At 40.8% G+C, this 16,819-nt stretch overlaps 1 protein-coding gene across 1 annotated transcript in view; it reads right to left on the bottom strand.

Moving 5' to 3' along the window:
• Positions 1-16,819, bottom strand: part of WDFY1 (WD repeat and FYVE domain containing 1) — a 77,428-nt gene that overhangs the window by 30,051 nt on the left and 30,558 nt on the right. Inside the window, exons 3-6 of the mRNA XM_010356040.2 lie at positions 13,888-13,961; positions 7,751-7,805; positions 2,950-3,100; positions 732-844 (exon numbers count right to left, since the gene is read on the bottom strand). Of these exons, the coding sequence (XP_010354342.1) occupies positions 732-844; positions 2,950-3,100; positions 7,751-7,805; positions 13,888-13,961 (393 nt within the window). The remainder of the gene's footprint in view (positions 1-731; positions 845-2,949; positions 3,101-7,750; positions 7,806-13,887; positions 13,962-16,819) is intronic.

The raw sequence follows: 16,819 nt of genomic DNA, 5'->3' as shown, positions 1-16,819 counted from the left end.
GGAACAGAGCATTCATGAATCCACATAGAAGAGAACTGAATTTGGGCCGGGCGCGGTGGCTCAAGCCTGTAATCCCAGCACTTTGGGAGGCCGAGACAGGCGGATCACGAGGTCAGGAGATCGAGACCATCCTGGCTAACACGGTGAAACCCCGTCTCTACTAAAAAATACAAAAAACGGCCGGGCGCGGTGGCTCAAGCCTGTAATCCCAGCACTTTGGGAGGCCGAGACGGGCGGATCACGAGGTCAGGAGATCGAGACCATCCTGGCTAACACGGTGAAACCCCGTCTCTACTAAAAATACAAAAACTAGCCGGGCGAGGTGGCGGGCGCCTGTAGTCCCAGCTACTCGGGAGGCTGAGGCAGGAGAATGGCGTAAACCCGGGAGGCGGAGTTTGCAGTGAGCTGAGATCTGGCCACTGCACTCCAGTCCGGGCGACAGAGCGAGACTCCACCTCAAAAAAAAAAAAAAAAAAAAAAATACAAAAAACTAGCCGGGCAAGGTGGCGGGCGCCTGTAGTCCCAGCTACTCGGGAGGCTGAGGCAGGAGAATGGCGTGAACCCGGGAGGCGGAGCTTGCAGTGAGCTGAGATCCGGCCACTGCACTCCAGCCCCGGCGACACAGTGAGACTCCGTCTCAAAAAAAAAAAAAAAAAAAAAAAAAAAGAAGAGAACTGAATTTGAATGCCCAAGTTAGGCAAAAGACACTCTTGGGTGATATTATAGCTTACCTTCATGTCCTTTGAGGGTTGTGATGACTGAACACGTGTTCTGTTCAAGCTTCAGCAGGGTGATCTGCCCAGAACAATCACCAACGAAAGCATACTGAGTGTCAAAGTCATATCTGAGGAGAAGCAGTCAAGGATGTAGAACAGAAATCACCTGAAAATCCTCTCATAAGAGAGACACCAGAATTGGTCAAAGTTAGTTTCCAAAGTCAGAAAACATGCATTTTAAAGAGAATAAGCATATACCTAAAACTATAACAAAAAAGGAAATACCCAACTGAAAATCATGCAATATGTAAATATTGAAGGTAAACATTAAAACAGCTGTTATTACTGAGAAAGTTTATATTCATTCATTCGACAAGAACTCATTGAGTGCCTGTTACTATATCAAGCAAGATCCCAGGAACTGGCAATAAAAAAAGAGCTGGTAGTGCAGACACACACAAAAACAAGTAGACATAATCAAGTACAATAAAGTGTCAAAGGGTAAAACTGATAACTACTGGGCTGGGTGCAATGGCTCATGCCTGTAATCCCAGCACTTTGGGAGGCTGAGGTGGGCAGATCACTTGAGGTCAGGAGTTCAAGACCAGCCTGGCCAACATGGTGAAACCCCGTCTCTACTAAAAATACAAAAAATTAGTTGGGTGCGGTGGCACACGTTTGTAATCCCAGTTACTTGGGAGGCTGGGGCAAGAGAACAGCTTGAACCCAGGAGGCAGAGGTTGCAGTGAGCTGAGATGATACCACTGCACCACTCCAGCCTGGGTGATAGAGCCAAAAAAAAAAAGAAAGAAAAGAAAATAATGCTAACTATTGAAAACAGCAAGAAAGCTCTGAAATGTAATGGTTATTTATGAAATATCTCTGAAAATAATGCAAATCTGACAGTAAATACAAGACATGAATCCATGTTTCTTTTGGCCTAGAGAATTTAGCTATAAATGAAGAGGATGATTCACTTTAAATTACTGTGGATAGTTCAATAATCCAAAACGCAGTTGTTTGTGGCAGTAGTACATTTAAATTTAGAAAATATATCAACTATTGGTCACAACTCATTACTTTCTCAATTTGTGGCCATAGATATTTCTGGAAAACCAGAAATTTATATACAACATGTTAACTAGTATTTATAATACGAAAGCTATTTACAACAGGGTAACTATCACTCTTCCAAAACACAAGTCAAAAAGAGCACTGTAAACTAGGGCATGACTGTGATTCTGTGTCACTTTCCACAAATCCATTATCAGAGGCCTAGCACATAACACAAATGCTTATGTAGCACACACTGTATCTGAGTATTTTTTGCTTGTTTGATCCTAAAGTATATGGTACTATTTTAAATATTTCACGCTGTGCATTCATTTGTAGCAAACATTGTAAAGAAAGGCTTTCGATGGATGGAATTGTACTATGCCAGACATTCAACTCTGAGAGAGAAACTACCACGCGGTGTCTGTCTGTTGTTGATAACCTTGATCTTGCCATCACTAAGATACACAGCAGGCAGGGAGATCCTTAGGTAAGGGCGAGCTCTACAGGAAGCAAATTCCATGTAGTAGCAGGAATTTTTTAGGCAGTGATTTTCAGCACTTTGGGGGATCCTGAGCCATCTTTGAGAGTTTTATAAGGATTATGGGTCCTCTCCACACACAAAAAAGCATTAAGCAAAAATTGTGTGTAAAACTCCTTATAGCCCATTTAGGAACAAACCCCAAGGCTATAAACCCTTAATATTCAGTATATACACTTACAGAGTCTGCAAATAACCAATTACTAGGAGACAAGTTCCTGTTTTCCTTTCTTCACACAATAAAAAGTCTTTCCATTAGAAACGCAAAGATGTGAGAGGAAGGGTTTGCATTAATGGGCCTGGGTTTTCCATAGTTTTGTATTAAAAACCTATAGCACCTCCCAGCAGAGAACAATTCATTTCATTATTATTTTTAATAAACCCAATTTACAGCAAGAACAGCAAATATGGAAGTTCTTGGATTTTCGGTGAAATATGTATTAGGTTGGTGCAAAAGTAATTGCAATTTTTGCAATTACTTTCAATGGCAAAAAAAAAGAAACACAATTACTTTTGCCCAAACTTAAATAGGTTTCATTCAGTCTTTAGATTTCAATTAGCAGTTTGGGATGAGATTCAGAACCAAACACCGAGAAGCAGAGGCCAGGGGAAGGAGAGGTCCGTGGCTCTGAAGGATACTGCAGACACGAAGCCCAGGACGTGAAGAAGTGCCTCCCGAGCATGTTCCCGCTTCGCGTGCACATCCAGCTCACACACTTGTCGTAGCCAGTACTGATGACCCACTCTGTGGCCAAGCTGAAGATGATCGCAGACACCCGGTTCTGATGAGCTGCAGGAACAGAAAGGTGAAGAGATGTCATCTCCAGAAACAGCACTCTATGGGGAAGAACTGAGGCTCAATCTCTCAATCTGCTCAGCCAGGACACAGTTGTGTACAAGAGTGTACTGGAAATGCCTATCCTCTGTGAATATATTTCAGACAACCTTCTCCAGCTCAACAACTCACTAGCACAGGCTCTCTCCAAGGCCCTGCCCTCTGCTCCCCCTAGTCGGAGCCACCAGAAGCTAGGCATCATTAAAGAGTAATGCCCAAAGAGAAATCAAATAATAGCTTAGTGTGTGTGTGTGTGTGTGTGTGTGTACATATATATATATATATATATATAAATTTTTTTTTTTTGCTATGCTCAAGAGAACATTTTTACTTTGCTCTAAAAAACTTTACGAACGAGGACTATGTGGAAAGCAGCAGTTGTAACAGGGCAATGTTTTTTTAATCATCTGTAACTTCAGTGTTTTGAACCTTCCGAAAACACTGGCATTCTAAATAAGAGCAATGGCAGTTTTCTAAAATTAAAAAGTGGTGTTATGTGTTTTGTTTCTGGAATACTTTTTATCAGTGTGTAACATTTTATTATTCATAAAGACAAAGCTTTTGTGAAGTTCTCTGTTCCAAAATAACAGCTGAGAATGAGGAAGGTTTTCTGTCTGTTACCTAACTCTGGAAATATTTCCAGGTCAATTATAAGCCACACTGGGGCAGTGTAACCCGCCTTCTACTTCATCTGGTACAGAACTTTGCATGCAGTAGATGTTTAATAAGCGTCCAATCTGATGAATGAAGTCAAAGGCCAGACAGAGAGACTGCTGACCTCGCTCTCAGCTGTACAGACTGCTTAGGAAGAACTGAGGGACTCTCCCCAAAAGTCTACGTGAAAGTCAGATTCATCCACTGCTAAAAGGTTACATTGAACAATGACGTACTCATGAAGGATTCTGAAACGTAAAGGATGCTATGATAGCTATTAATCTTAAATTCAGCTGGGCACAGTGGCTCAACACCTATAATCCCAGTGCTTTGGGAGGCCGAGGCAGGAGGACTGTTTGAGGCCAGGAGTTGGAGACCAGCCTGGGCAACAAAGCAAGACCCCATCTCTACAAAAAAATTTTTTAAAACCAGCTGGGCATGGTGGCACTTGCCTGTAGTCATAGCTACTCAGCAGGCTGAGGTGGGAGATCTCTGGAGCCCAGGAGTTGGAGGTTACATCGAGCTATGTTTGCACCATTGCACTCCAGTCTGGGTAAGACAGTGAGACTCTGTCTCTAATTAAGAAATAAAAAATTTAAAACTGAAAAAAATATTAAATTTGAGTAGGCCATGTCTCGGAAGATCTGTCTCAGCGTCTGATGTGGAGCCTAATGCTTTTTCTGCTTTAATATTTAATTTGCACAAATACTTACAGGGTATGTATTATTATACTGATTTTCAGATAAGAAAACTGAGAAGCAAATATTAAGTATTTATTAAATATTTATAAATATAAATTAAATATCAATATCAATATATGCCCAAAGTCTAATAAGTGATAGATTAATTTGGTCTGTCTGACTCAAAACACTTTTTCCACTAAACCTGTAGTTGTTAAACTCGGGCCAAATAGTCATAGGGTTTAAACTAGTTTGTGGTAAAGATGCTGTAGTGAATAGTCAACTATTTTTTCCTGGGAAGAACTATCCTATTTCTAAGATTACATCCTTTCTGTTGTTTTGTGTTTTTTAGACGTCCTTTCTTTTGTGAAAGTATGGTGAGATATAGTCATGCTTATTTTGCTTCATTTTTAGTTTTTAAACTCTCACTTGGCAAAATAAAAAGTACAGCAATCCCTATATTAGTCCTCCAAAAGTTTTCTAAAATGTTATTAGTCAATGAAATATAAAGGTCCAAGAACCACTGCAAAAGAAACCTATGCCGCCTTATAGCCCATAAAGAACTATGACAACTGGCGGGGCATGGTGGCTCCTGCCTATAATTCCAGCATTCTGGGAGGCCGAGGCGAGTGGATCACTTGAGGCCAGGAGTTCAAGGCCAGCCTGGCCAACATGGTGAAACCCCGTCTCTACTAAAAATACAAACCATTAGCTGGCCATGGTGGCTCGCACCTACAATCCCAGCTACTAGGGAGGTTGAGGCAGGAGAATCGGCTGAACCCTGGAGGCGGAGGTTGCAGTGAGCTGAGATCGCACCACTGCACTCCAGTGTGGGCAACAGAGTGAGGCTCTTTCAAAAAAAAAAAAAAAAAAAAAAAAAAAAGAACTTTGACAACCAAAATATAGATAAAAATAACATGAGATGTGAATACGAAATAATTTCATCCTTAATGACAGATGAAAAATACACACACACACACATTCTTTTTTTTTTTTTTTTTTTTTTTTAAAAAAAAGAGGGGCAGGGTCTCATTCTGTTGCCCAGGCTAGAGTGCAGTGGTCTGATGATGGCTCACTGTAATCTCTAACTCCTGGGCTCAAATGATCCTCCCACCTCAGCCTCCCAAGTAGCTGGGACTACAGTGTGCGCCACCATGGCTGGCTAATTTTTTACAGAGGTACAGTCTATGTTGCCCAGGCTGGTCTCAAACTCCTTGGCTTCTCAAAGTGCTAAGATTACAGGTGGGAGCTACCACAACTGGCCAGGTGAAATAATTTATTAAGGAATTTGCCTTTTGACAAAAACACTGACCAGACATTTAAGGGTCTCCAAATCAGGCATTTAAAGGTCTCCAAACTCGTAGGTATATACCTCGTAAAGGAACTTACAGATTCTTGATTATTTTAAAGATAAACCCGTGCATGATAGCTGAGAATTCAAAGTTATTTCTGGTGTTACAATAACACCATGATGCCAGTAGTACATTACTCAATGCAAGATTAGAAAGTGTTATCATTCGTTGTCACAAAACAGTTTCCCTGACCAACATACTCCAAGGGCACATATATGGGCATTGCTGCATCACTGTTCTCCTATTTTATTTATTTATTTTTGAGACAGTCTCGCTCTGTTGCCCGGGCTGGAGTGCAGTGGTGCTATCTCGGTTCCCTGCAACCTCCACTTCCCAGGTTCAAGCAGTTCTCCTGCCTCAGTCTCCTGAGTGGCTGGGACTACAGGCATGTGCTATCACGCCCGGCTAATTTTTGTTATTTTTAGTAGGGACAGGGTTTCACCTCGTTAGCCAGGCTGGCCTCAAACTCCTGACCTCAAGTGATGCACCTGCCTCGGCCTCCCAAAGCGCTGGGATTACAGGGGTGAGCTGCTGTACTTGGACGCTTTTCTCCTATTTTAAATTTGGAACAGGTGAAACAATACATAGGCAAAAGCAATTTGGCCTTCTTAATCAAGTGTCCTATCATTAGACCACATTTCACCAAGATGAACACGCATGTAAAACGCCTACACTCCAATTCTTACCTTTATCCACAAGGATTAAATATAAAATTTCAGAAGTATACAGTGAATAAAATGAGGCTACATGTTATGTCTTCTGGTGAAGTTTCTGGAAATCAGCTAATTGGTCTGATGGGAATCCACAACTTCATCAAAATGCTTTAGTTTTACAACTTCAATCTGAAGTTGTCATTGGGATCTTGCTTTTGTTAAGTTTTAAAATACTGAAATTTACTAAATAAAGTAAAAACTGAAAAAAAGGTATATGTCACAGATGCCACAAAGTATTGATAGCTTTGTAGTGAAAAGTGCTTACAAATCAGTTAGAAAACACCACACCTCCCTGGGAATACGCACAAAATCATAAACAGACATTCAGAAAATATGACAAGTGGTCAACATTAAATAAAGCTTAAATCATTTTCAAATTGAGAACTTTCTTGACTATTAAACAGGAAAAAGAAATTATAAGGCAGCAGTATTGTGAAGACGTCATGAACACGTATTCTCAGTCGCCATTCGCAGGACTGTAAAAACTTGCACTATTGCTGTGAAGCAGTTTGCAAAGTAAATCTAGGGCATTTAAAAAACTTTTTAATGTCTGACCTGGTTATTCCACTTTGTAGGAATTTGTCTTAAAAAAAAAAAATTCCTCACTGAGCACTTAGGGATTTGTCTTAAATAATCAGAATTACAGATTTGGCCAGGTGTGGTGGCTCACACCTGAATTCTAGCACTTTGGGAGACTGAGGTGGGAGGGTCACTTCAACTCAGGAGTTTGAGACCATCCTGGGCAACATACTGAGACCTCGTCTCTATTTAAGGATTATAGGATTAGAGTCAGAGTAACAGTCAAGAATACACCCCCACATATGTGTATACACTTATTCAAGAATACACATGCACACACACACACACGTGTATATACATATCAAAAATTGTACACACACAGTTATATGCACACACATACATGTATGAAGAGTAGTGTGTGTTATCAAAAAAATGGAAGCAGTACACATATCCAATAATAAAAGAATGGTTAATTAAATCTGATAATGTGCCTGATATACAAAATTTTAAATGCTAATGAGCAAGAAAAAGCTGAAATATCACTAAAAGACAACAGTCTCTCGCATTGTGGGGGTAACAAAACTAACAAGTTAATGTGAAAATGTAATTTTCACCATAAGAAATGATGTTCTAGTTTTGTGTATGTCTACATGTATGTGTACGCAAGATAATATGTATTATAATTACCTGGGTAGGTCTTGATAAAGTTCATTTTATTAAAATCTTCAGACACGTGAAATTCCTAAAAGCAAATGCACAAAATAAAAATTTTTAAAGGAGTTGTGGTTTTATAAAACAACAGAAAATTAACTTTCAAAACTGAAGTAAAATCCAAAAATGATTCTCACAAGACCTGGGACTTACGATGAGTTATTTAGGAATGATATGAATTGCTTCTTTCATCAGACCTGTCCTCAGGCCAACATTGCTTTGGGAGAACAGACCTAATTGAATAAAAGTAAGTGCTGCTGACCAGCATGGGATTTGTGTCCACTTCTTCCTGCCCAAATCAGCACTCCGTATTCCTTCTCCCTCCTACTACAAAACTGTATTCTCTTAGGAACACAAAAATCCCCTCAAGACACTGCATATTAAAGCAAAACTGCAAAGACCCCTCACTAACAGAGCTCTCAGCAAAGTAAAAACAGGGCGCTGGGTAGCTCAGCAATTTAGTGGGGGAAAGGACACCTATTTAATATACAAACACACACAACAACAACAACAAAGAAGTGTTGAGATTGTGGGTGGTTTTTGGTTTCTTTTTATACTCCCGTGTTTCCCAAATTTTATTTATTTATTTATTTACAGACAGAGTTTCGTTCTTGTTGCTTCCTCGGCTCGCTGCAACGTCTGCTTCCCAGGTTCAAGCGATTCTCCTGCCTCAGGCTCCCGAGTAGCTGGGATTACAGGAGTGCACAACCACGCCCAGCTAATTTTTATATTTTTAGTAGAGATGGGGTTTCACCATGTTGGCCAGGATGGTCTCGAACTCCTGACCTCAGGTGATCCACTCACCTCGGGCTCCCAAAGTGCTGGGATTACAGGCGTGAGCCACTGCACCTGGCCCCAAATTTTCTATAGATGTAATCCTTTATAACTTGGAAAAGAAATTTAAAGTACATATGTTTGAAAAAAAAATCAACCTCAACATAAAACTATAAAAATAAAACTCTAAAGAAAAATCACTAATTACTAGTACTACCATTATTATTATTATATTATTATTATTTTGAGTCAGTCTCGCTCTGTCACCCAGGCTGGAGTACAGTGATGCAATCTCAGCTCACTGTAACCTCCACCTCCTGGGTTCAAGCGATTCTTGTGCCTCAGAGTCCTGAGTAACTGGGACTAAAGGTGCGTGCCACCACACCTGGCTAATTTTTTTTTGTATTTTTAGTACAGACAGGGTTTCACCATGCTGGCCAGCCTGGTCTTGAACTCGTGGTCTCAAGTGATCCACCCACCTTGGCCTTCCAAAGTGCTGGGATTATAGACATGAGCCACTGCGCCCAGCCAAGAATACTATTATTGATCAATGCTAAATTGACATAGATATTATGAATTGTTGACAGACCAGAGTGAGGGGGAAAAAAAGCATACAAAAGAATACAGATTTCTTGTTCTCCATCTTGTTTTCGCAAAGTAGAAAAAAATGTATCAGCACAGTATATTCATCTGTATTCAGTGGAAGAGCAATTGATCAACTGCTGACTAATGTTAAATTAGATTTGCCTTGCCCCTTTCCATTGAACAACTGTAACAGTTCTTATGTGCCATCCTAATGACAGTCTCCCCTTGAACTGAAGGCCACAAAAAGGGTCCCTAGGGAGATAAATGCACCAACACTGCACTACTGCACTATGTGAAGCTTGTACTTAGTGGCTTCTCGTTATATATGTGCATGCACATCATCATGATATTCCCATAGAATTTACTGAAGGCTAAAATGGAGAGCTTTGGCATTCACTAGTGTGTCATGCATTTCCAGCACCCTCGCCTGCCGCCTGCTGCTGTGTGAACTGCATGGGCAGGGAGCCTGTCCCTTCTACTAGATCTTTCTTCTTGACCCTTACCTCAAGGCTGCTGCTGCTTTTTCCTTTTTTTTTTTTTTTTCCTTCTTTTGAGACAGGGTCTTGTTCTGCCATTCAGGCTGGAGTGCAGTGGTGCAATCTCTGCTCACTGCAACCTCCACTTCCCAGGCTCAAGTGATCCTCCCACCTCAGCCTCCTGAGTAGTGGAGCTACATGGGCATGCCACCACAATAAGCTAATTTTTTTAATTTTTGTAGAAATGAGGTCTCACTATATTGCCCAGGCTGGTCTCCAACTCCTGGGCTCAATCCTCCTGCCTCAGCCTCCCAAAGTGCTGAGATTATCGGCATGAGCCACCACACCTGGTCCAAGGCTGCTTCTTTCAGTGAAAAAAAAAGAAACTCTCATAACTATACTTCTACTTTCGTTGTCCCCTTCTCAGCCAAAAGCTTCTCTAATGACCGGCCCACCCTGGTTACCCTCAGGCTCTCTGGCTCCTTCATCTTCGAGTCACACTTCAGTCCATGGCTCACCAGGGCTACCCCGCTGCATGGAAAGGCTCTTCTTGTTATCAGCAGCTGCCTTCTAAGTGCCATCCCAAGGGCACTGCCCAGGCCTAATTTCATCCTCTCCCTCCTGCCCTTGATACCTTTACTCACCTCCTCCCTGAAACTCACTGCCCTCCGGCTTCCGTGGCTGCACTGTCCTGGCTGGCTCTCCTCCCTCCTTGCCTATTCTTCCTGTCTCTCCTTTAGGCTCCCAGCCCTCTGGCTTTTCTTTAAATACTGACATTTCCCTAGGAATGTGACCTTGGCCCTCTGCTTTTCTCAATCTACCAGCTCTTTCTAGTTCACGGCAGTTGTAGTTTCCACTGACATCAACATTCAGGGAACTCCCAACCCCTGCCCAGACCAAACCCTGAGGTTCAGGCACACACACCCAAGTTCAGTTCTCAAAACTTAACTCAACATCTTTCCCCAAAAAGATCAGCATCTTTTCTGTCTCTGAAGCAGCTAACTCCTGGCTAGAAACCTGAAAGTCATCTTAAAGAGGCTCTATTTCAACACGCACCTTTAATCAAACACCCAGCCCTGCTTCCCAGACAGTTCTTGAGGTCACCGCTTCTTCTCCCTCCCTACCCCGGTGTTTCATGATCTCACACTGGGATCCGGAGGCAGCCTCCTAACTGGCACCTGTACTTTCAGCCTTGTCCCTTCAAAGCCTGCTACACATTTCTGAGCTGACAAAAACCAGAAACCTGCTCCTGCTCCTCAATGGTTTTAGCGAAACCATGTAGTTTCCCTAAAGCACTTGATCCTTGGGTTCACCTAGAGGACTTGCTACTTATTATACAGATCCCCAGGTCCCTCTCTAGTGATTTCGAAGCTCTGGGTCTGGTAAAGAGCTGGGGAATCTGTATTTTCATAAGTCCCCTCAATGACTGGCATGACTATGCAAGGTCAGGAAATTCAGCTTACATAAGGTGGTCTGGGCCCCTTAAAGTCACACTGAAGGATCATCACTTCCCCTCCTCCCTGGCTGGCCTCCCCTTCAACTCCACTCCAAAACACTGTCATTATTTAGGCCTCAGGTCTGGGCCCCGACTTCTTTCATTCCCTCCCCAGCTACTCAGTCGTTCTTGTGGCTTGAAAAATGACCTGATGATGATGTCCTCTGCCCAGACCTCTCCGGAGCTCGTTTTGTTTATCCTGTGTCAACTTCACATGGCCAGTCAGAAGCTCACTGGTATCTCAAACAAGGCTGGCTCTCACTGTCCCCCTCCCTCCAACTGCCTCCCCAGCCCAGCCTTACCTTTCTCAGCAAACAATACTACTTCTTACCCAACTGATCAAGCCAAATACCTGGCTGCCACCCGACTTCTCTTCCTCTCCTCTACACAGTCAACTTATCTCAGATGTCTCCAAGACTTATCTCAAGTCCATCCACTTGTCCTTCTTCATGGCCACTGTCCTTTCACCCAGACCGCTAAAACAGCCCGATTATCCCATTGCCACTCTGGCCGCCCCTCAATCCGTTTTCCACCCAGCAGCTAGAGGGATCTTTGGAAATGTAAATTATATCATGCTATTCATCTGCTGAAAACACTTTAACAGCTTCTCACTGCAATTACATTAAAATTTAAAAGCTTTACCCAGACCTACAACACCCTGCATGACCTGGTGGCCTCTGCCCACTTCTCCAATCTTCCTAGGGTGCCTCTCTATCACCCCACACCAGCAAGCCACTATAACCTCCTCTGAGTCCTCTGATGCACAGAGATCCTTCCCACTTGGGTCTTCTGGACACTGACTTCTGGAAACTTCCCTGGCTCTCTGCCGGCTGGCTCTGTGACAAAGATGCCAAGAAAATTAAATGGGAAAAAAATAGTCTTTTCAACAATTGGTGCTGGGATGACTGGATGTCCACATACAAAAGAATAAATGTGGAACCCCTCTATGATACCACATATAAGAATTAACTTACAGTAAATCAAAGATCTAAATGTAAAGCTAAACTATAAAACTCTCAGAAGAAAATACAGGTGTAAATCTTGATTTATACTTATCTTTATAGGTATAAATGACCTTGGATTAGGCAATGGCTTCTGAGATATGGTATCTAAAGCTTAAGTAGCCAAAAAAAATAAATACATAAATTGGACTTCACTAAACTTTAAAAATAAAAAAGTAAAAAGGCAGCTCTTAGGAGAAGATATTTGCAGAACATATATCTGATAAGGGTCTAGTATCTAACATACAGAAAAAACTCTTACAACTCAACAATTAAAAAATACTCTATTAAAAATGGGCAAAGGACTTAAATAGATATTTCTCCAAAGAAGATATAAATGACCACAAGTACCTAAGAAGATCCTCACCATTACTAGTGATTAGGAAAAGGTGAATCAAAACCACAATCTAGTACCATTTCACATCCACCAGGATGACCACAACAAAAACAAAACAAAACAAGCAGAAAATGACAAGTGTTAGCAAGGATTTGGAGAGCCGGAATATGTACAAAAAATATGTACCTGAATTTTCATAGTAACATTATTGATAATAGCCAAAAAGTGAAAACAACCAAATGTCTATCAACTAATAAAGGGATAAACCAAGTGCAGTATGGAATACTATTCCACAGCCAAAAGAATGAATTAATTCAAACAGGTGTGAACCTTGAAAACATCATGCTAAGTGAAAGACAAACATAAAAGGCCACACATGTTGTATGAGTCTATTTATCTAAAGTGTCTAAAATAGGCAAATCCTCGGATTCAGTAAATTAGTGATTTCCAGGAGCTGGGGGAAGGGGCAATGGAGAGTGACTGCTAATGGATATGGGATTTTTTTGCAGGGAGGGGTGATGAAAATATTTTGGAATTAGAGAATGGTAATGATTGCACAATCTTATGAATATATTATAAGACCACAGAATTATATACTTTAAAATGGTAAATATAATTATGTTATATAAGTTATGTTTCAATTAAGAAAAAATAAATATATGCATACAATTCGACCCACAAAAATGCCAATCTATAATAGACTAGAAACTTAAATATCAGGTCCTTTGCCAAAGACAGTTTGAGTAGTATTGCCTTAAAGAGTTCTGTGAGTTGCTGGCTGAATGGCCACACACACACACACACACACACACACACACACAGAGGCTCTCCACCATCACGGCTGAGGGATAGGGATTACTGTAGGTGACATATTCACTCTATGAAGGCTATGATCTGTGGGTCAGTCTGAGCACCCAGCTATCAATTACGACAGCATTCTGAGTTCCAAGGAACTAGTTTAAAATTAAGTAACAACTTAATCCATTTTGACCTAATATCTATACTGAATTAAACTTTTTTTTTTTTTGAGACATGGTTTCCCTCTGTTGCCCAGCCGAAAGTGCAGTGGTGCAATCTCAGCTAGCTGCAGCCTTGACCTCCTGGGTTCAAGGCATTCTCCCACCTCAGTCTCCCAAGTAGCTGGGACCACAGGCATGCACCACTACCAACTAATTTTTTTGATTTTTCGTAGAGATGAGGTCTCACTATGCTACCCAGGCTGGTCTCAAACTTCTGGGCTCAAGTGATCTGTCCGCCTCAGCCTCCTAAAGTGTTGGGATTACAGATGTGAACCACCATGCCTGGCCTAAATTAAACATTCTTCATGCCAAACAATCAAGCATTCATTGTTAATCCAAAGTTAACTGGCCAATAAGGGACATGGGAGGTCAATATAAAGAATATAATATAAAGAATATAGTAAATACATTCTAAAAGCTACCTACCATTACGGCTCCATTATCCTGGCCCACAAATATCCGTCTGCTGTCATGATGGTAAGCCATAGCAGAGCAAGGAGCTGCCAGAAAGACAAAGAGCACATTACCAGCAAAGCTAAGCACTTTAAGTCATTCCTCAAAGTGACTGATTAAGAACTATGTAATTTAGGTTCACAGAGAGAGAGCAAAAATGTTTTCTAAAAATTACGTAAATTGGAAATGTTATTAAAGTTCTCTCTGTTGCCTTAGTTTAAAACCTTATTTTCACAAATCTTCTGTTATTTCTATAATGCTGGGTGAAGCGAGCCAGCATGAAGTTTCATCTGACTGAAAGTCCTACCTGTAGTCTGGCAAGCCTTGGGGACCAGGGCTTGCAGTGTGTGATCTGCTGCCCAAACACTCAGGAGGTCATCCTGCCCCTGCCACCCTTCCCATCAAATGTCAAAGAGTAGCTAGAATCTGTGCAAAGATGTGTTCCCAGCACCAGAATTCCTATTCTATGGCATATGTGAGCATATGTGAGGTGCAGATATATGGCATATGTGAGTTGTGAGGTGCAGACAGGTTTCCTTGTCCATAGCAGTCTTATGTGACTGGGAGAACAGCTGCCTCTCCTCATGTAAACACTCTTTCCATGTTACCTACCCGCTTCCAGAAATCACAGGCTAGAGAACGAGTTTCAGAAAGGAGAAATTCTAAATTGTCTCCTTTTACCAAAAATTAGAATTAAAGTGATTTATAAATTGGAACATTTGAAAAAATATATATTTGGGTTTGTTTCAGCCTAAGGAATTTTAGTTAGCAATGGAAGAACCAAAACAAGGAAATGCATGCTAGGGAAAAACAAAACAAAACAAATTTGAATTTACTTTGGAATAGAACTTCTTGTAAAAGATGAGTAGGTATGGTGGCTCATGCCTATAATCTCAGCACTTTGGGAGGCCAAGGAAGGAGGATTGCTTGAAGCCAGGAGTTGAGACCAGTCTGGGCAACATAGTGAGACTCCATCTCAAAAAAAAAAAAAAAAAAAGATAAAAGAAAAACCGTCTTTTAAATGAAGTCATCATTTGAATATAGTTTAAAGTTCTCTCTCTCTCGTAGGCCGATATCCTCACCAAAGGAAGTAAACTACAATACTGGATTGTACCCCAAAGCGAAAACATAGCTAACTGCATGATCAGACCATAGAGACTGTTTCAGTTGCATCCAAGAACCGTGTAGTTGACTCTGAAAGGTACATACTGAAATTGTGCACAAAACAATTAGAATTGACTATGAGCCTGTATACTCCTTATCCACCATACTGATGTTTGAGATGAAAAGAACAATCAAATTTAAGAATTATGACCACAAAGATAAATATACATATCTTTATACTATCAAAATGCTCTTTAACAACCATGCATACACTTATCTTTGACAAATCAAATCATGCTTTGATGCGTTCAGAGATTCACTGTCATCATTTTTGCTTGCTTTCTAGATGGCACTAAATGCATTAGTTTTAAGCTTCTTTTCAATTTTTTTAATGCCCAACCCTATAACAAACAACATAAATATGTAAAATCCCTCTTTTGTGTAAAAATTACAAAGTGCTGGGTAATTTTATGAAGCTAGACAATTACAACATTTGAAAAAGAAAAAAAGGGTTTCCTTAGTTTGTTTTGTATTATATAGTGATATCCTGGCTCTCTCCCTGGAAAGGAGGTTTCTAATGGAGATAAGCAATATAAATGTAATATAGAAGGGGAGGGGTTGGATATAAAGCAAAACAGGAATCATCTTTCAAATCAGTTAGCTTTTTTTTTTTTTTTTTTTGAGATGGTGTCTCGCTCTGTCACCAAGGCTGTAGTGCAGTGGTGCAAGCTCAGCTCACTGCAACCTCCGCCTCCTGGGTTCAAGCGATTCTCGTGTCTCCGCCTCCCGAGTAGCTGGGATTATAGGCACCCACCACCACACCAGGCTAATTCTTGTATTTTTAGTAGAGACGGGGTTTCACCATGTTGGCCAGGCCAGTCTCAAACTCCCGATCTCAAATGATCAGCCTGCCTCGGCTTCCCAAAGTGCTGGGATTACAGGCCTGAGACACCGTGCCCAGCCAAGTCAATGAACTTTTAAAAAGCCATCACTGCAGTCCAAAATCAAATGTTTAAAACTTTGGATCACACCACAGGGCCAAATTCAGCTGATTGCATATTTTGTTAGTAGTTTTTTTTTTTCCTTTGGAACACAGTCAGACCCTTTCATTTATGATTGCTTGCATGCTACATTTATGTATAACTTATGATTGCTCACATGCCATATTTATGTCTTATTTATGACTGCTTGCATGCTAAGAAGGCAGACTTGAGTAAGTGCCACAGTGATTGGCCCACGTAGTCCAAATGTTTACTGTCTGGCCCTTTGCCTAAAAAGTTTGTGGACCTACCCATCACTGTGGTGGGAAGCATAGGTTTGGAGTCATAGATGAACATGGATTGGAATTCCAATGACAAGAAATCAACTTAACCCTTCTAACCTCAGCTTGCTTGTTCACAAAATGGTAAAAATATTATCTGCCTTGCATAGCTGTTGTGATGGTTTCATAAAACTATATTACCAAAAAAAAGGCACGAAATACACAGTAAAGATAGAAGCCAAGAGTTACCATTTTTCTTCAGCTAAAGCAGAGTCTGAACGTTATTTTTTTATGTGAGGTAATGTTATAGAAAGAACATAATTGGACTGCATATAGCAGTATAATAAGGCTTGGCTTATTGATCACTCTGTCAAGTCACAGGAAAAAGTTTAAATTAGTGGATATAACCACTAAGACATCCTAAGTTGGATAATCTGCAGATAGCTTTTAGAACTAACATGGCATTCTGCTTTTCATATTCTAAATTTAATTTTGAAATAAAAAGTCATTCTAAAACAGACAAGCAGTTATTTTTCACAA

The sequence above is a fragment of the Rhinopithecus roxellana genome, chromosome 14 (assembly GCF_007565055.1).
Source record: "Rhinopithecus roxellana isolate Shanxi Qingling chromosome 14, ASM756505v1, whole genome shotgun sequence".
Lineage (NCBI taxonomy): Eukaryota > Metazoa > Chordata > Mammalia > Primates > Cercopithecidae > Rhinopithecus > Rhinopithecus roxellana.
The sequence above is the reverse complement of the archived record's forward strand: the minus strand, read 5'-3'. Positions and strand labels throughout refer to the sequence as shown.